Source organism: Columba livia, chromosome 3, assembly GCF_036013475.1.
Source record: "Columba livia isolate bColLiv1 breed racing homer chromosome 3, bColLiv1.pat.W.v2, whole genome shotgun sequence".
Taxonomy (NCBI): Eukaryota; Metazoa; Chordata; class Aves; order Columbiformes; family Columbidae; genus Columba; species Columba livia.
In genome coordinates, this window is record NC_088604.1 from 118,574,650 (window position 1) to 118,593,260 (window position 18,611).

The 18,611-nt window shown below is 40.3% G+C and overlaps 1 protein-coding gene across 5 annotated transcripts in view; it reads right to left on the reverse strand.

Moving 5' to 3' along the window:
• Positions 1 to 361: 361 nt before the first annotated feature.
• PAPOLG (poly(A) polymerase gamma) overlaps positions 362 to 18,611 on the reverse strand; it is a 29,866-nt gene continuing 11,616 nt past the window's right edge. For 2 of the 5 annotated variants that reach the window (XM_021294355.2, XM_021294354.2), the window contains exons 17-23: positions 18,387 to 18,556; positions 17,378 to 17,484; positions 17,062 to 17,300; positions 16,134 to 16,205; positions 15,491 to 15,547; positions 14,624 to 14,737; positions 12,286 to 12,521 (exon numbers count right to left, since the gene is read on the reverse strand). In XM_021294355.2, the coding sequence (XP_021150030.2) occupies positions 14,639 to 14,737; positions 15,491 to 15,547; positions 16,134 to 16,205; positions 17,062 to 17,300; positions 17,378 to 17,484; positions 18,387 to 18,556 (744 nt within the window). In that variant the 3' untranslated portion in view covers positions 12,286 to 12,521; positions 14,624 to 14,638. Of the gene's footprint in view, positions 580 to 1,484; positions 1,632 to 1,994; positions 2,106 to 4,103; positions 6,412 to 7,178; positions 8,552 to 12,285; positions 12,522 to 14,623; positions 14,738 to 15,490; positions 15,548 to 16,133; positions 16,206 to 17,061; positions 17,301 to 17,377; positions 17,485 to 18,386; positions 18,557 to 18,611 lie in introns of those variants that run through there. The other 3 variants (XR_010471774.1, XM_065059354.1, XM_065059353.1) reach the window with 3 other exon arrangements.

The window sequence follows — 18,611 nt, forward strand, 5'->3', positions numbered from 1 at the left end:
CAAGTTTTTGTGGTTATTGGTCTTGAGGAAGGTTCTAATGCAGAAGCCATTCCAAGAAAAGTCATGGCTTCCAGGTTAATGATAAACTCAAAGGTTGTTCAAGCCCTTCTGCTGGAAGCTGGAGTTTGTTTGACATAGAACAATGCTGCTGTGCCTCCTCTCAAAACAGGGTGGAGAGAAAGGAAATGTTAATAGAGAAAGGTTGGTCTTGTGGATAAGGCGCAAGGCTGTGATTCAGGAGACTGGAATTTGGCTCTTGGCAAGTCAGCCCTTCTGCTCTTAGGCAAGTTGTTTAATTCTCGGAGCCTTAATTTCCCCAAGAGAAATCAGAGAAGATACTTCCTTGCTCCCACACTTCTACCTTATTCACTGATGATGCAACTTCTTCGGGGGATGAGCCACTCAGATGAAAGTGCCGAGGACAATAAAATGATAGATAGTTCCGTGGACGCTTTAGGCTGCAGTAGAGTCAGAAAAAGGCAGCCTCTTCCCCCTTTCTCTCCTTAACCTCCGGGCAACTCAGCTCTTATGCCGCTGCAAGCACTTCTTGGGCGATACGGGAGCTTGCTTGAAAGTAACCTGGGGGAAACAAAAAGATTGTTTTTTCTGCTGGTTCAGGTTTTTACTGAGCCAATTCCATGTGCAATCACAGAAATTACTCAGCAAGGAACGTGGTGGCACCGAGGCCAGAAGAAGTGACTGGAAGGCAGATTTGGGCAGAGGTGCCAGTTCCTGACAGGGTGTTTAGCTTCATGAAACTCTAGCATTAACACCATTTTTAGCTTGAAAAATTGACAAATCTCTCTGAAGTTTGTAATTTGCAATCCTTCCTTCTCAGAGAGAGGTTTCAGTGCAGAAGTTCTCAGGCAGCTTCTCCCCCAGCCCTCTCAAGTGATTCCTATTCCTTGCTCCTCATCCCACTGCTGCAAACACACACCACAGTTTGGGAGCTGCTGCATTATTTTGACAGAGAAAAGTCTTTCACATTTGTTGGCAGGCAAAGAAAAAGACTTGAGGAGTGTTTTCTTTTTCCACTGCACTACATAAAAGCCTCACAAAACAGTGAAGCTGATCTGGTGACCTCCGAAATGGGCAAACTGCAAACTTCTTCCTTATTCCCCAACCAAGATTAATCTGATGCAGTAGTGCTGTGGTGAGAGGACTTCAGGAAGAGACGAGCTCAGGCTGATCATAAGGAGCTAAATCAGTAGAAAACAACCTTTTTCTGCCCGGAATGTTTTTATTCAAATAGATTAGATCTACAAGCCAGACCACTATTGCTAATACAAAGGGAAGCAATAGAATTACTCCGGCTGCAGCTGTAAAAAAGAATTAGAGAAGCAGAAGGAAGGATGGGAACCGTCCCTTTAGCAACAGCAAGCTATTGAAATACCTCAGTTGTAATGTGAAAACTACATACTGAAAAAGAATAGGCAATGTATGCTCATATTAATTCTCCTGTTCCCCAAAACCCCAGCACATACCAGCCATTATGCTGTGGATCCACCTACAGAGGTTAGCAATTGCTCATCCAGATTTTTATTACAAGACTTCCCTTTTTCCTCAGGGCTTGCAAGGAGTTTAAGCTACTTAGCATCACCTTGAGTTTCAGAAGTCTCAGAAGACCGCATCTGCAGCCAATAAAGAGATAAAAAGGCACGTTGTTTCAGTGCAGCCCCACCAGATATATCTCCTTTTAATTTGAAGTCTTACACCTTATTTTAAAATCTCTAGCCCAATGACTCACGTAGTTCTGACTTGGACAGTTAAAGGATTACACAGGAATCACAGAAAGTGACACCTCTCTTGAGGCTGAACATAAACACAGAACACCTTCTGGGGCCACTTTATGCATAAGTCCTCCTACATATGCAAAGTATATCTAGGATTTGTTAACTGGCCAGCTACTCATCTTATCTGCATCTGCATGAGCCCTTTTTACAGCCTGCCTGGGGCTGTGTGTCACAGGGCCACCTCAACATGCAAAGTCTTACCGGCAATAGTAAGTCATGATCAACACCACTGCTTCACCACACTCGAATAATTCATCTCCAGGGGGTCTATTTACGCTTTGTGCACACACATACATCTGATTTACTCATACGCTGCAATAAAATAATTCAGATTTACTAAAGAGGTCGACATTCTAGTAATGCTATGATTATTAGTCTGAGCTTTCTTAATTACAAGGTTGAAACTCCTTGCTTTCTCACACCGAACAGTGATGGATTTTGCTGTTTCAGAGTCTTGTTCATTTGGCAGTCGCTGCATGACTTAATGGTTTTGATTTTAGGACGTTTGGGGAAAGTTCAACATCCTTTTTGTAATCGATGTGGTGGTTAACCTCTCACGTAACAATACATTCGATAAATACTCATTCATCCGCACAGCAATGCCATTTATGAACCTTAATATTACTGAAAACAGATAAAATCCAAACAACATCCTCCAGGTTTTCAGTATGAAATATTGTGCCTTAGCTATAGTAAACGTGTCATCTGCCACGAGACTCAGAACATTTTCAGGTGCCTGGAAAAAGTACTTTCCTCTACACGAGTAAAGAATATACATATCAATCATATTTTGTTTTTGATTAAAAGGAGCCAGGAAAACAAGTAATTCTTCAAGGCACCTGTTGCACAATACACAGAGAAAAAGGAACTGAATGGATTCTTTGCCCTGTGCAGCAGAAGAAACAGATCTGGACACAGAACCTGTTGAATGGAAACTAAAGGGACGTGAAGGAAGAACTGCCACCACAAGCTTCTTCTGGCAAGCGAATGCAGGAACTCTCATCGATTCAAAGACTTCAGGTTGGAAAGGACCTTTAAAGGTCATCTAGTCCAACCCCCCTGCAATGAGAGGGACAGAGCTAGAGGAAGAAGGCCTAATCTAGGAAAGTTACGACAGAAACGAGCTGATGGCAAGAAGGATTAATTAGAACAAGGCCTAGAGCTGGCTAAAAGGGCAATGTCATGTATAAAGTTGAATATTAAAAAAAACCCAAAAACCAAAAATAACTGCTTAATGGAAAGGTTCCTTAACATGCAGATATAGAAAAGATTAATTATATATAGGTAAAGCCACCCATATCCTAGCTCCACTTCTGATTAGACTCCAGTGAGAAAATCAGCCTGTTGAATTATCTACCTCAAAGGCTAAAACACATAAATGCCACCTAAAATCTTCCATTGCACTCACCTCTTCCATTGCACTACTGAGATTAGCGTTACACGTTCCAATATCAAATGAGTAGGAACAGAGAGGTGGTTGGATTTGGAATAAAATGCCCGATTACTGTCCTACTGGCCTTACTCCTGGCTGTCACAACAATTTATCCTTTAAGGGACTTAATACCACCCCCCACAGTGATTATGAGTAACACAGTTGGGTTTGTGGTGTCTTGATAAAATGCCCTCTCGTGGTCACGGCAATGATTTCCTGAAAGGGCACGCAAACAAATGCCTTCCCAGTACATCTCACGACATCTGCTTCTGAGTGCTCGTCACACTTGTGTGGTTTCATGCTTACAAGAAGGTAAAGATCTACGTGCATGAAGCCGAGAGTTTTAGTCTCGGTGGTATCTCGAGATCTCATCTCCAAGAAAGGGAGCCAAAAGTAGCTGACTCTGCCTTTTCCAGGAGCTTCCATTAAAGGAAACCTGCATAAATAATGATCTGCATAAGAGAAAATAAACTGAGACCAAAGTTCTCACTTGAATTTGTGAAGTATTTCTGTGAATCCACATAGTTATTTGCTCTAAAAAAAAAAAAAAAAGGCTGAAAAAAGACATATCTATAGGCCTACTTTAAAAAGTTTACTTTTTAAAAATTAGCACAGCTGTTTCAGTTTGTTACCACCTTCTCTTACCCTGTTAAAAACAAGAAAACAATGAGTAAACCAACTCAGATTTAATACCACTTCAAAGCTTTTGTGAGACTAGAGACTCATGGTTCGATCTGTTCCCAATGGCACAGATGCTGCAGTAAGAAATAATTCTGTAGTTGGTTGATTCCAGGAGACTCATAGAAATGGCAGAGAGACTTGCCTAAAGTACAATTAACTACTACATTTAATTAATATTCATTATGGTGCACTCTCACCTATGAACAATCTGAAGAGACTGTTGCAGTTCAGAAATTGGTACTGAGACCTGATTCACTTCTGGATACTTTTACTACTGAAAGTCTTTCAAACTTATCAGCCAACCAAGTAGACTACAGGTCCCACGAGGAAGGTCTTGCTGAAAAATAAAACAACAAAAAAAGCACTTTAATTCCAGCTTTCTGTACGGATGGTGATGAGCTTGCAGACAGATACTGTCTTTTAAGTTGCTCATACTACCCTGTTTCACCACCTTCACCTGTTCTCTTCATCTGTTTTTAGGCTCTGAGGGTTTGGGGGCAATTTGGTGGGATTTATCATCCTGCTCGGACAGCACAACAGGGTGGTCGAAGACTACAGCTCCTTGGCTACATGGCAGCACCATGGTCAATCTAATCTCTTACATGTTTAGACAACTCCATGGGATACTATCTACATATTGCTATACAGCCTCTCTACTTCATGAGTATATATTGTGTTTACTCTGTCTCATACTTAGCAACCAGGTCTACAGGCCAGGAACTATTTTGTTTCACAGTGATTCATCCACTGGTCCACTTGATTTCTTTTTGGGCTTGTGCTACTATTAATAATTATCTTTCTCCAACAGTGGGCAGCTCTTGGGGTGCAAAGAGCCCATTAAGAAGTAGTGAACCTGAAATAATGACAGCGTTTCTTCAAAAATCCATGCTATTTAGTAGCTAGATTATTTAAAACTAGAATCTATATTCCTTTTACATATCCTAGTTACACATAGTGTTGTTTCTGCTTCCTGTACATGCATCTTCAAGCTTCAATGCCAACATAAATACTGGCACAGACGTGCAATTAAAGCACTTTTGCTTCTGCAAGTATTCCCATGACCTGCATCACAAAAAACAAAACAAAACAAAAAAACCACCTCTGTGGCAGGTGACCCAGTTACTACAGACTTGGGCTGTTCAGGACTTCACACTTGCAACACAGTTAAAACCTTATTTGCAAAATAGCACTGCGGGTCAAGTGGAAACCATGTGATCTGACATGTTTTTAATTGTAGCGTAGACAGAATTTTTCACTTCCATAGCCAAGGACTAACATATAGTTCTGTTCCAATGCCAGAGGACACCAGAAATGTGGGAAGTGAAAAAAGGAAAGAAGGCTGCTTGGATAATTTACTCAGACAATTATTGTCTCATCATTACTATCCCTGCTTGGAAGAATGTGTGCTAGCACCCCTAGAATAAGAACGGGAAAATAAAATTAAATATATAGTTGAATGGAACCACAGAATAAATTACATTTAGCATAGCAATTACAGTTTCTCCCAGACTATATGTATTATGAACAACCTATATTTGTGTGGTCAGCAACCCTGCCTCATAAACATCCCTGTAATTAATTTGAAATAATAAAAACCAGGGGTAAATAAATGTAGTGTTATTTTTGCTCCTTTTAACAGAGCGTTTGGCTCCTTAGCTATAAACAGAGAGTTGATTCACCACAACCGATGAAGCAGAAGTCTCCAACTAGGAAAGAAGGACTCGAGTGTGCCGGGAACGAAGGTGACGGCAAGAACCTCCTAAAGTGATAAAAACAAACTGATTATGGCTTATGAAGACAAACAGTAAAGCAGCTACTGCTTAACAGACTCAAGTGACTTGCCCCTCGCCCCCTTAATAGAAATCATAGCTATGTTATTCTCTAGCAATCCTGTCCAGTTCTGTTTTCTTTTGCAATATCTTCCCCTTCATAAGCCTCTACCCCACAATTCTTTCAAGTCTTGTGAAAGACCCTGGCTGTCTTCCAACACAGAGCTTTCTAACGCAGCGTGCAGAGCAGCGATTTACCAACAGAAGTTTGGTATCTTCATGAATTCCTGTTCTGGCTCAGGAAGATGGGAGGGGAGCCAGAATTCTCTGTGGTTCCCTTTACAAGAGCGTCTCCATCTTTGCTCGTAACACGCTCAAGCAGCAGAGACTGATCAACAGCTTAATTCAGGAAATCTGGGAAGATACGCACTCCTAAAGCTGGAGAAAAGGGCTATGTCAACTCTCATCAATTTGAGTGTTTCTTCTACCTTCATTTGAGGGGCTTTAAGCAACAGCACATTCTTAGGCCCTGGAAACGTTCTCATTGTGCTTGTTGACTACACTGAACAAGCACTGATTATGGAAATAAATTACTAAATTTTGGGGCCACGCAATAACACATTCATAGCCACACAGGACAGTTTGGAGTCAAGAACCCGCTCACGCACCTCTCCTACGGGCAAAGCTTCCACCTGGCTTGACTGGGATGTTGTCTGGCTGAGGAAAACATGCAGCCCTGCAAACAGCATTCATTTAAGTATTGTAAGGGAGATGGCTACCAGCAACTTGCTGCAAACTCATTCATTCATTAACACATAACAATATACCAGTTCACATACATGACATTGATAATTCAGCCTACTCAACTCAGTAGCTACAACTCTTTCCTAAATAAAAGCATTCGTCTTCTACTGAAGCAAAGAGGAATTTTTAACAATGAATCTAAAGGGAGGCAGCCTTGGGCCTAAAATGCACAATAATAGAGTCTGATATCATAGCTGTGAGTTGAAGGCAAACCCATGGCGATACCAAGGTCCTACACTGCCTAGGTTTGCAGTACTTAACACACAACTTAGGAGCAACAGAGCCCCTCCAATTCATACAGTTCTTCAATAATTATTTTGCGATACATAAGGCCTTTGTGGCATTGCCACACAACCGTAAGCAAGGAGCCTCCTATGTTGAAATGGTATCGCGGGATATCCAGTTTTTCATAACAGTTGACATGACACTTCTGCAAAGATTTACTCAATCATTTCAGAGCTACATTGGTCGTCCTCACAGAAACTGTGGTTAGATGCTGCGGCCAGTGTTCAGCAGCAGAAAAAGGCACCTCTCAGTGTCTAATCAAGAATCTTGATGAAAACTATGTAAAAGGCCACCTGCTATTTGGACAGTTAGAACTCTAGTATTTTTGCCTTTTTTTTTTAAAGGATATACACTTCACATCCATTCATTTTCAGTAGAAACTAGTAATAACTCCTTAGAAAATGTCACACTTTGTTGTTTTTTTTTTAAAATAAATCTATTCTCAGGAATTACAGGATTCCTCCTTACCATCCTCACCCATCCCCATAACAGCAAGATATAAGAACTTTTCCATCAGCACTTGCTAAGGTGTTAACTTGGATCCAACAGTCCTATGGCACTGCACGTTGTGCTAAAATTCTTAGTTAGACTTTTTGTAGAGAGCCAAAAATAAGCAAGAAACAAATTTGTGATTATTTTTGTCTTCTTCTTGAGAAGGTAATCAAGGTCTGAAAGGAAAGCTGTTTAATTTGCAAGCTTTTAGAAAAGCAAATAAGAAGGAATAGTGGGCTATCACATATGTAGTGGCTTAAAAATCCACAGCTGGTTTCAGTTATAGTCCAGAGATAGTTACAACAGCCTTTAGCCAGATACAGTAACTTATGTACTGGGAATCCCCACTGCAAGCGTGGACAACACGACTCTAGAGAAAAAGGGTCAGGCAACACAAATCTCACACATTCAGGGAATTTGGCTTCAGTTTGTGGTATCGCCACAAAATTTCTGTCTGGTCCATCATAAATTGTTCATCTCTAACGCCTTAGGTTCCTCATCTGTTGAAGCAGGGATTTTAAAAAACTCAGAAATATTGTAAAGAATTATTAAGTGCTGGAAAATAATTTGACATTGTGTCAGGGAAAGCCTTGGAAAAAAGTACACAGTAGCGCCAAAACTTAATACAAATAAGGAACTTTTGGTAGACACCCTGGTTAATCCTCTGTGCAATTATTTCAGATAAGAAGTTATTTTAAACATTAGTGTCAGTGGCATCCACTACTTAACAAATACAAGATCATCCCATGTTTTTCAACAAAAACTTTCCTAAGTAAGTAGTTGAAAACAAAAACAACATAAGTAAAAGGAACAATGACAGAGACCCAAGTTCACACACAAGCAGGAGCTAATGAAATAATGGAGTCCTGCTGAAGAATCACTATGAGCCTGTGGTTAGTTTCTGTAGTGAAGCCTTAAACTTTTCTAAGTAGTTACTTTGCTTTTATTTGACTTTTTTAGACCTTCACACAAGGACAAACAAAAGAGCAGCAGGGTTTCCCCAGTGACATCACAGCCCCTGAAATCAGGGATGACCTTTAAGGCTGAACACACACACACACACACACACACACGAAGATCTGAGTCTGAACATACAAACCTCTCTTTGAGCTCCACGCTTGGGTTTCTGGACAATCCACCTCAGCTTACTTGTTACTGAAAGGTGAACTGAAAACAACTTGAAATAAGCACAGTCTGAAGAATATTGAGATATTACCTTTACTGAGGTTTCCCCACTTGAAATCACAACATGTAAGAATGGGAAAGAAAATTAACACACTGTTGATCGCTCATTTCTGTAGGAGAAATATAATTTAGTAAGCAGATTTATAATTTTACAGGCATATGCTAAAAATTAGATCTGAATTACAGAAAAGTAAACATCTCTGTACTTCTGCAACTTACCATTTGGTGTAACCCAGTGATTTGTTTAGTGGGCGGATCAGGGGAACAGAAACAGGGGATTCCCTTGCTTTCTCATCGCTAGTACTTAGCTGTTTGCAACATAACCGTTTTCCTCAAAATGTGACTCCCAGAGGGATATTTTTGTCCTATTTGATTTTCTTAACTAAAGTATTGCAAACAATCACTATACAGAAGCTGCATCCGTGATCTTCCTATTCACAAGTTGACAGACTGTGGTGTGTTGGGGTTTTCTTTTGGTTGGGATAGGGAGGTTTTGCTTAGTTTTTTGTTATATTTGTACAAAACCTACACTGAGTTGCTTTACAGATTCTACCACCAGCTGTTCCCCTACATAGCAGAAAAGGTACAGGATTGGTAAAGACCTGTAAAACCACTCAAAATGTATGAGGAAAATTCACATATGCTATCTAGACAAAACCAGAAGTGAATGTAATGACCAGCTACGAGTCTTGCAAGAAGTACTTCAAGACTTCTGGTTTCATATATGTAATTCAGAAGCAGGACCAGCTTTCAGTTTCCCAACAGCCTAACGCTTGCTTCATTTGGGACAATAGAAAATGTGTAACTTAAAATAGCTATTACTTCTTTAGCTTAATTATTAGAAATCTGTTGGATTGCTCACAATGACAGGTTTATACCTTTCTGCTCAAGCAGTACAAAAGGCTGTACGTAATAACACGCAGATTTGGTACCAAATAAATGGAAGTAAAAACAATCAGACAAAAAAAACCACAACAAACACACTAAAGCGATGTTGAAATCACTAAGTGATTAAAAAACCCCTCAGCCCTTCTTTGTGTACATGCACTTCGATATAGTGTTTACATCTCTGTTCTTGCCACAAGAACACAGGAAAAAGAGAGCAGAATTAAAACCGCATGGACTAAAGAAATTCCAACATTTTCTAACTTTAGTTAATGCTGTAGCAAGTAGGTACTACGGTTTATTTTTGTCACATTACCACCAATGGACTTTGTTGTTTACAGCTAGTCAACGTTTCCTGTTTTAAGGCCGCATTCTCAGTTACTCCAAGTTTGCCAGAAACTTTTATTTGGAATATGATTACATTTACTGCGCCTCCAGCTGATTTTCAGGAAAAACAGACCAAAAATGACTCAGTAATTTCTAAGAATGAGTCATGGGGAACAGATGCTGCCTTAACTATATTCAAAGAATTCTTAAAACTTTTATTAAGAAACTCTTCTCCACATTTCAGAAAGAGGGACATGAAATTTAGCACAGAAGCTGTGCTGGTGTCACTATTGGACTTTTTACTCTTCCTTTGAAAAACCACAGATCTGGGCATGTGTTGAACCTATGGGAAGGCTGAACTTATACATGCATGCCAGACTTGCTCAGTAGCCAAAATATTCATCTTTGTTGCAGATACTGCAGCGAGTGAGCTGGACAGCCCTGCAGTATGTAGCTGATTGTCAGGCTAAAACAAGGTAGATTACTTCTCTTCCAGTTACAGGACTCCTGGGACTTTTTTAGTCCATCAGCACAGAATAAAAGGGCCACCCAGCTCAAATGCAGAAGAAGAAAAGATGGATTTGGGTGAAAAATGAAGATGTGAGTTATCAGAGAGAAAGGAAGGCAGGCAAAAGTCTGAGATCAGATGAAACAAAAAAAAGAGATGAGGTGTGAAGAAGAACCAAGGTTGGGTAAAGAGAGCAGGATGATTCAGACAGGGTCTTCCCAGCAAAGAGGAACTGCCCAAGGATAAGCAGTCCCAGTTTGATTTTCTTGATTTCTATCAATTTCTTGAAGGTCAGACAGCTCAACGGGCTATATCTTCTGGAACAAGAGAAAAATTAACCCTTTAGACTACCGCTTTGCTAAGATCCCACCCAAAACAATACACAAGGTCCAGCAGCCTGGAGCCCTCAGCCCTTGAGCAGTGCTCAGAGCTTGGCGCCCCAGGGGTAGGTGAGAGCTGAAAAAACCCTCAGCCATGGGGAACGGGAGCCCACACTGACCAGCACACCAAGGCTCAACAGCCCAGCGGTCCCTTCCTTCAGAAAAAACCATCAGAGGCTGGAACAGCTCTGCTTTGAGGACAAGCTGAGAGAGTTGGGGTTGTCCAGCCTGGAGAAGGCTCTGGGGAGACCTTGCTGCAGCCTTTCAGTACTAAAGAGTGACCCTTTAAGAAAGATAGTTACTGACTTTTTATAGCAAGGCCTGTTGCAATAGGACAAGGAACGATGGTTTTAAACTGAAGGAGGGGAGATTCAGGCTAGACACAAGGAAGAAATTTTTACACTGAAGGTAGCGAGACCCTGGCCCAGGTTGCCCAGAGAGGTGGTGGATGCCCCATCCCTGGAGACATCCCAGGCCAGGCTGGATGGGACTCCGAGCAACCTGAGCTGGTGAAGATGTCCCTGCTCATGGCAGGGGCTTGGACTGGATGGGCTTTGAAGGTCCATTCCCACCCAAAACTATTCTGTGGTTCTACAATTCTCAGCTCCAGGCTGGAAAACACCCCACTGCACTCTGCTTAGCCCTGCATGATTTGAGGAAAGACTGAGCTGATCAGAAAGTTGGGGCTGTGCCATGCCCCCCCAGGCCCTGCCAGCAGGGGGCCAGGGGTGTCTCCCAGCCCTGCAGCTCTGTCACACATCAGCAGCACCGTCACAGCACACGCAGGTCTTGGTCCCCAACCCGCCCCCAGCCTTAGGGCAGTAAACCCACCCCAGCGTGGGCTGCTGGGGCCACAGGTCCCCTCTTCCTCTCCCCACTGGGGAAAGGGCACACAGCACCCACAACAGCCCCCACAGCCACAGCAAGTGGAGTGACAAGGCTGCCACGCACTGCGGGGGTGCTGCGGGAGAGGAAGGTGCCTGTGTTCACAGGAGCAGGTCACTGTGTCCCCTGCAGCAATCTGATTTGCTCTGGGGACAGGACACGACGCGACTGCAGCCCAGGGTGGCCGGTAGCCCCGGGTGCAACCACAGCTTTTCGGTTACTGGAACGGTGCAGAGGACCAGACTCTTTATAAGAAGTTTGATGAGGTAATCGCAAAAACACAGCTAGGAGTTTTTGCTTGTGTTTTCAGGCTAAACAGCTTATGTCACCAGGTATTACATAAAGGTTAATGTATTAATAAGCTGCTTCCTTTCTAAAGTCAAGATGAACAATGTCAAGATACCTTTTTTCCCTTTGCTGTATCCAAGCCGAAGCCAGGACATATTCATTGAGGCAAAAGTAAGTATTCTACTACTTTCAGTTTCCACAGGGACACCCATTGCAACAGCAGAAGCAGAGGTAACTTCACAGTAACTCTTCCTTTGCTTATACCTAAGTAGTAAACCGACAGGAAATGTTAATTCCTGCAATGGAATTTCGTGCTCAAAAACTACTAACCATACACAATTTCAATAGAGAGCTGCTCCTGTTTGAGGAGCTTGATTGCGCATCCCTCACCCCTTTCACCTGGACCTCCAAGCCACACATGCAGCAACCAGCTAAGAAATCAGAAAACAGGAAATTTTGCAGGAAGTCTGATATCAAAGAGCCTCCCTCACTGAGTCTTCACACATGAGTAACTTTCCTTTCAATCACTTGAACAGAGGACTTGCTCTCTAAACAAAGGGAAACATTTAAGTTGAATTACTACAGTCTGAACTTTATTTAAAACAGCTGAAATCTAATCTGCATAGTCCTGGGGCAGTATCCAACTTCTGCGACATCCAGGGAAACTCCAGAACAGTGATGGCACTCTGCACTGGGCCAAGCGTTGAGTCAGGTTATAATAAAATAAAGTGTTCAATCTCACCTATGCTGGATCAAGTCCGAAAAACTAGTAACCTAAAAATCTTCCTAAACATTCTTCTTAAAACCCTAAGAGTGAGGGGGGAAAAAAAAGGCAATTAGAAGATAACCACAAAGCAAGAGAAAAAAAAGATCTGTGTAACCTTTACATATACTTCAATAACCATTAGCTAAGTTAGTTTGAGACTAGTTGCATAAATGCATGTGCTCACATAGAGGTTAAAGGTAAAACAGCCCCTAACAGTCTCAGAATACTCAAATAGAACAATTTATTTAAAAGCATGGTAATATTACAGGGTTCTAGACTATTACAACACACTTAATTTTCATATTTGCTTTGCTGTTTATCTTATCACCTACTACGGCTTTAGTTCCTGCAAATTCATGATGGATTTTTATTTACACAGGTGCTGAAGTTGTATACATACTGCAACTAGTACACTGACTTGACAATATTTAAATACTGTGGTTTTAATGCAAGTCACAAAACTGAGGTAACCATTTTTTAAACTCAAGGTGTAGTTCTGCTAAAAGCCACTTAAACAATATGGATTCTGCTGCCTAATCTTAACTTGTGACTAAACCTAAGCCTTGAAGTCTAAGTTTTAGTTTTTCTTGAGGGGAGATGAAAGAATAAGGCCTCTCAAACCCACTAAGGCTAATTTTGTATGAGATAAATTGCACTTGAAGCAAGTTGGAATCCAGAGGTATTAAAGAAAAAACTATGTATAATGGGATAAATACAGTCATGCTTTCTCCACAAGTTTGGAATGCGAGCATTGGGGGAATGCTAGAGAATTAAGACCTTGCAAGATGTGTGCCTCCTCTTATTCCTTTATGGTCCTTTGGCCTTGTCACCAGGGTTTTAGGTGGACACTTAAGATAAACAGCAATTCTGAGCTCTGATCAAGCCAAACAACTCGTTTAGAAAGAATTCAGAGGTATCTGTCATCCACACAGCAAACTGGGACTCCAGCTGTCAATGCAGTTTGCAACCTGTGTTAATTGAAAACCTGGAAATACTAGGAGCAGGAAAGCAGTGTTCCTAGCCCCCTCAAGTTTACTCTAGCATAACATTATAATTGTGTAAAATATGCTATTTGGGGCACTGCCCCCCCCCACCTTATATTTGGTTTAGTAGTTTGGGGTTTTTTTAAGCAGATCCCATCTGCATTAAAAAAAAAGGAGGCTGAAGATTTGAAGTTTCTCTTTGGAAGTTAGTATTTTTCAGTACGTACAAAAATACTCTGGGAAAATGTACAAGGCCATTTACAAAAACACCAAGTTATAAAGAAATTACAATAGCGATAACATTACACTTGTTTCATATAATCAGAATTTCTCCCCACCCCTCAAAAAACCCTATTGCACATAACCGGGTAAGCAGTGTTATCAGTTTACAGAACCAGACTTAAGACTACTACAAGTTTTCATGTAACCATTTGGAACAACTTTCAGGGTTTATCTGAAAACACTTTCTGCATACCAGTTGCTGTTCTGAGTTCAGCTTTACTACCCAGTGACAACACCAACAAACTTCAAATCTCACGCTGAAGCAGTCTTAAGGTAAAAATCAGACATGTCCCATGCCATGTTATCTATGATCTCCATACCTTAGTAGCATCCTCTGTTGCATTTTCTTCAGTATTAACATTATTTACAGGCCTCCATGGGAGGTAATGCTTGTGCAGTGCATGGCTGTGCTAGACAGTGGAAAGCTACTATTTGAGGAAGCTGAGCACTGTTGTGACATGCACAGGAGTGTAAGTGCCAAACGGGAAAATAATTTAAGATAAGAACAATATACATACATGAACTAGGAAAGCACAAATGCATACAAGCACATTCATACACACTTGAAACCAGAATGTGGTTGCAGTGACTAGTTAACCCTGTTTACGTACATTCTGAATCCAAGTCACAGGACAAGGGGTTTTTTTTTGTGGCTTTTTTCAAGAGCTGTTTCAGCTAGTGACAGCTAAGACTTTTTAAAAGACTAATACAGATAACTTACAAGAACATGCAAAGAGTAGTTCAAAAGGAAGCAAGCATCTAACAATACTGTAAAATTAGACCATGATTTTTAACTGGCCAATCACAGTACGGCAACAGGAACCTTCCATACTTTGTTAGTAACTGCAACACATGTTGATAATATGACTTATCTTTACCTGATGAGGTACCGGTTACTCGTTAAGGGTAAGTTTGATGGATCTTTTAATAATGCAAATACTGTTTGTTGGAACAGGAGATGAAGAATCTGGTAGTTCTATACTGGAAAGCCTCTACAACACACAAACAGATGCCACAGGGAAAAAAAAAAAGAAGTTTTAAATTCATTAATGAAGAAGTAGCAGCAGATAAACCCATCCCTAGCTGAATATAACATTATGCACCAAAACAGTATTGCCCAAACCCAAATTATTTACAGAGAATGATTTTTTCACCACACCACTTGTTTAGTTACCACCAGTTAACACAGAAAGAGCATTTTCTCCTCTGCACATTTGTTTCCTGTCATCAACTAAGATAATTATATTTCTGAGGAGGGGAATAAGTTAGAAGCTGCTCAACAGCATAATATAGGAAGCTCCCGTTGTTCTCAGATCCATGGACCAGGAAAACAGTGTCTCTACTCTCCAGATTACTTCCAGTCTTATCACCCTCAACTTCATAACATTGTACATGACACAGGAGAGTTAGAGCCACTTACACACTTCAAAGCTTTCAAGTCTTGTCACAGAAATCCACATACAAGTAAATAAGATAATAAGAACTCAGATCTTTTTGCTTAAGAAAAAAGAAAATCGGGAAACTATGTCAGTGTTTGAGTGCATGGAAATGTGGTTTTTGAAGTTCAATAGACTTGGAAGCTTTGGCTTCACTGCCGTGAGTAAACCTGGAAGGTCGTTGTTCAGCTATTGAATTTGGCGGAAGCACAATAGGCAAAGGTTTACCAGCTACTTAGAACCACCACATCTAAAACAAAAATTCTAGTTTTGCTTTACTTATGAACACAAAAACACAATAAATAATACCTGTGATCTTGATGTACTGATAATTGGAATCAGCATGGCCTTTCCTGCAAAGACACCCTAAAAAAACCAGAAGGGATTTATTAAGCAGTATTGTCAAATTGATGACTTAGAGAGCAAGGTCTGACAGCTGGGATACTTAAAAACTAAATATATGCATTGACAATCTCCACTTTTTTTTAGGCCATATAGGCAGACATACAGCATTCCAGGTATTAATATTTCAACCTCCACTCTATCAACAAGAACACATCTTGATCTGAGGGTGTGCCCTCAAGAGCTTATGCTTCAGTAGCAAGCTACCCTAAATACAAAGCTCTTTATCCTCCCTATGAGAGGGCAGTTGTTTATTCTTTATGGTAGTTTTAGTTTACATCAGTGAATGAAGTGGTTTAAAAAAAAAAAAAGAAGCTTATTTCAATCATGGCAAGAAGCCAGATACTAAGATCACCTAGTAGTAATATTTAAAATTCAGGTCATACAGGTGTAATATTTGGGAAATTAGGACTGAAATGAGTAAAACTAAAAAGCATATTTTTGTTTACATTAATATACGTGTAGAGTATTTATGTGAGGTAGTCTATGCAAGAAAACAGTCTGTTCAGCTTTTCAATTAGACCACTGAATAAAATCACTGTAAAATTACATTTTCTGTAGATCTTCTCCTGATATCTTCTGGATTGCCACCATCTTTAAATGCTGAATCCTGGCCAGTTAACTAGAAGAACAGAATACACAGACTCAAAGTAATTGCTATACTAAAATTACTTCCATATTTTGGCACAGCTTCCAGTCAACACATCAAAGTGGCCACTCTTAAAGCAACATTTATTCAAGACTACCATTACCACACAGGAATCTCAAGCCTCTCAAGGTCTTACTACCCAAACCTTGAAATATTCAATTCTAGGTAACAGTTCTGCAAGTTGATTCTTTACAAGTGTCAAAATTAAGTTTATTCCTAGTTGTTCCTTGCACCTGCCTCAAATCAGAGGTCAAGCCACAGGAGCAGCTACTTTAAGAGATTTATATACAGCAATAAAACAAATCGAGCATTAATCTAAAGCTTCCACAAAGCCCAGATTTAACGAGCAACTCCACACTGTCATTTCAGCAGTGGATGACCTCTTGAGTAGGCTGCTGATTTCTAAAGCAGCAAACCTCTCAATAGGCATTCAAAAATCATCTCTGGCAGAACAAATTTAGCTCATACTTTTATAAGATTCATATCCTCTTCGTTTTGACAGATTTTTTCCGAATTGTTTTAAGAACTGCTTCCAAATAAGCCAGTTCATTCAGCAGTTGGTCAGTGCAGTAGTATATAAGTACAGCAGTATTTAGAGACCCTGCCCACAAGACCAGAAGCAGTCACTAGTGCCAGATCTTCGAAAAAAAATGGTTTAATAGTTATACATTATATTAAAAACAATTTCTCATATCTACATCCTAATAAAACTATCATTACGCTTAAATTTAGATTTCTAAATCATTTAGGAACGTATATATGCATTTCTTCTCAGTTATTTAATTCATTCTACATAAATAATTAATACTACTTCAATCTCCTTCCTTACCTTTTCTCTACCCATTGTTTTTTTGGGGCATTCTCCCAATGTAGGTGAATGAGGTCCTTTAGTTGTCAGTGAATAAGGTCGTTTAGGTGCAGCATTCTTAGGATCTATAGTTGGAGTCCCGTTCAATTCTTGCTGTCCTTGGACAAAATGTGCTCTGAGTTGAGCAATCGTGTTATATCCTGGAATGGTACAACCAATTGGAGGTCCCAGTGTTCTTAGTGAAACCGCAGCCTCCATTTCTGTAGGAAATACCCAGCTTTTAGAGTTCAGCCATGAAATTAAAGACCGTATTCCACCCACCACTTCTGACAGATACCTGAATCAATAACAGGAATGGAGCATCCCTTAGACACTGATGGCACAGCCACACGAAGTATCTTCTCTCTATTTTTAGCACTATTAGATCTCTGATACACAACACTTCTGTAAAAGGCAGACAGTGGAGTTATAAAGTGCTAGACTGTAAAAATACTATGCATTTCCTTTCCAGAAGAAACATGCAAGACAAACATCTACCTTCTTACCTCATTGTCACAGCTCTACTAAACACCACAAACTCACAGGCAGTCTAGCACAATACCTTCATTTTGCTGAACTTCAGACCACAAATTTAAACTTACACATTTTGTTTAGGGAGTCTCTATGCACTGCTACTGTTTTCCAGCTTGGTATATCCAGCACTCTGTGCTGCTTTTAATGAATGTATCTATTCTACCTGTATGCGCACCCTATTTTTTTTTTTTTATGCTTCTCCTACAGTAACAAACAGCCTGAACACAGCAGCATTATGTATTTGGTAGTACTGGGCTATAACTCTCAAGATTACATATTCCTCCTGTGCTGAAGTAGCTTATGGACAGACTTGCCAGGAAGTGACAGACACTTTCAGTGCCAGAGTTCTCAAACTGCTCCACTAAGTCACTAGTAGCTCTAGAGTTTCTGTGAACAAGTTCAGCACTTTCTTAGAACTTCATACTACTTGGTATTAACCATACTTTTTGTTAGAAAGAACAGTTACATACACGTAAAATACTCTGGCTTCAAGTTAAACACTAACCTAAGTAGATTTATATTCAAGACCAAATAATTTGTCTAGTATCAAGTTGTTCTTCATTCCTATGTGTTCTTGTACATTAATTTTTTCAGGGATTTCTTTAACATGTCTCCCACCATATGCCTAAAAGAAATGCCAGCTTTGTTCCTGAAGCCATTAGAACCCTCCACATACTTTTGATCTACATCAATTCAAACAAGAAATCCTAGACATTCACATTATGAGCCAGTTAAAAGCAGCTTCTTCACAGTTCTAAGGTTACTGTGCTAACCTTTCTGTCTCTGCCGGAGAGGTTTCCAATTTAGATATCTTATTTAATGAAGAGGAGTTATAGAGTGTTCTGGAGTCCATGTCTCTGGTAATGTCCAAACAGTTTCCATCTGAAGAAGTCCTCTTGCACTGAAGCCCACTAGCATTTTGACTAATATCTGGCATGCTTTGCTGAAACAACAGTTAAAAAAGAAAATGAAGTCTTCAAGTAACTACTAAAGCAAAA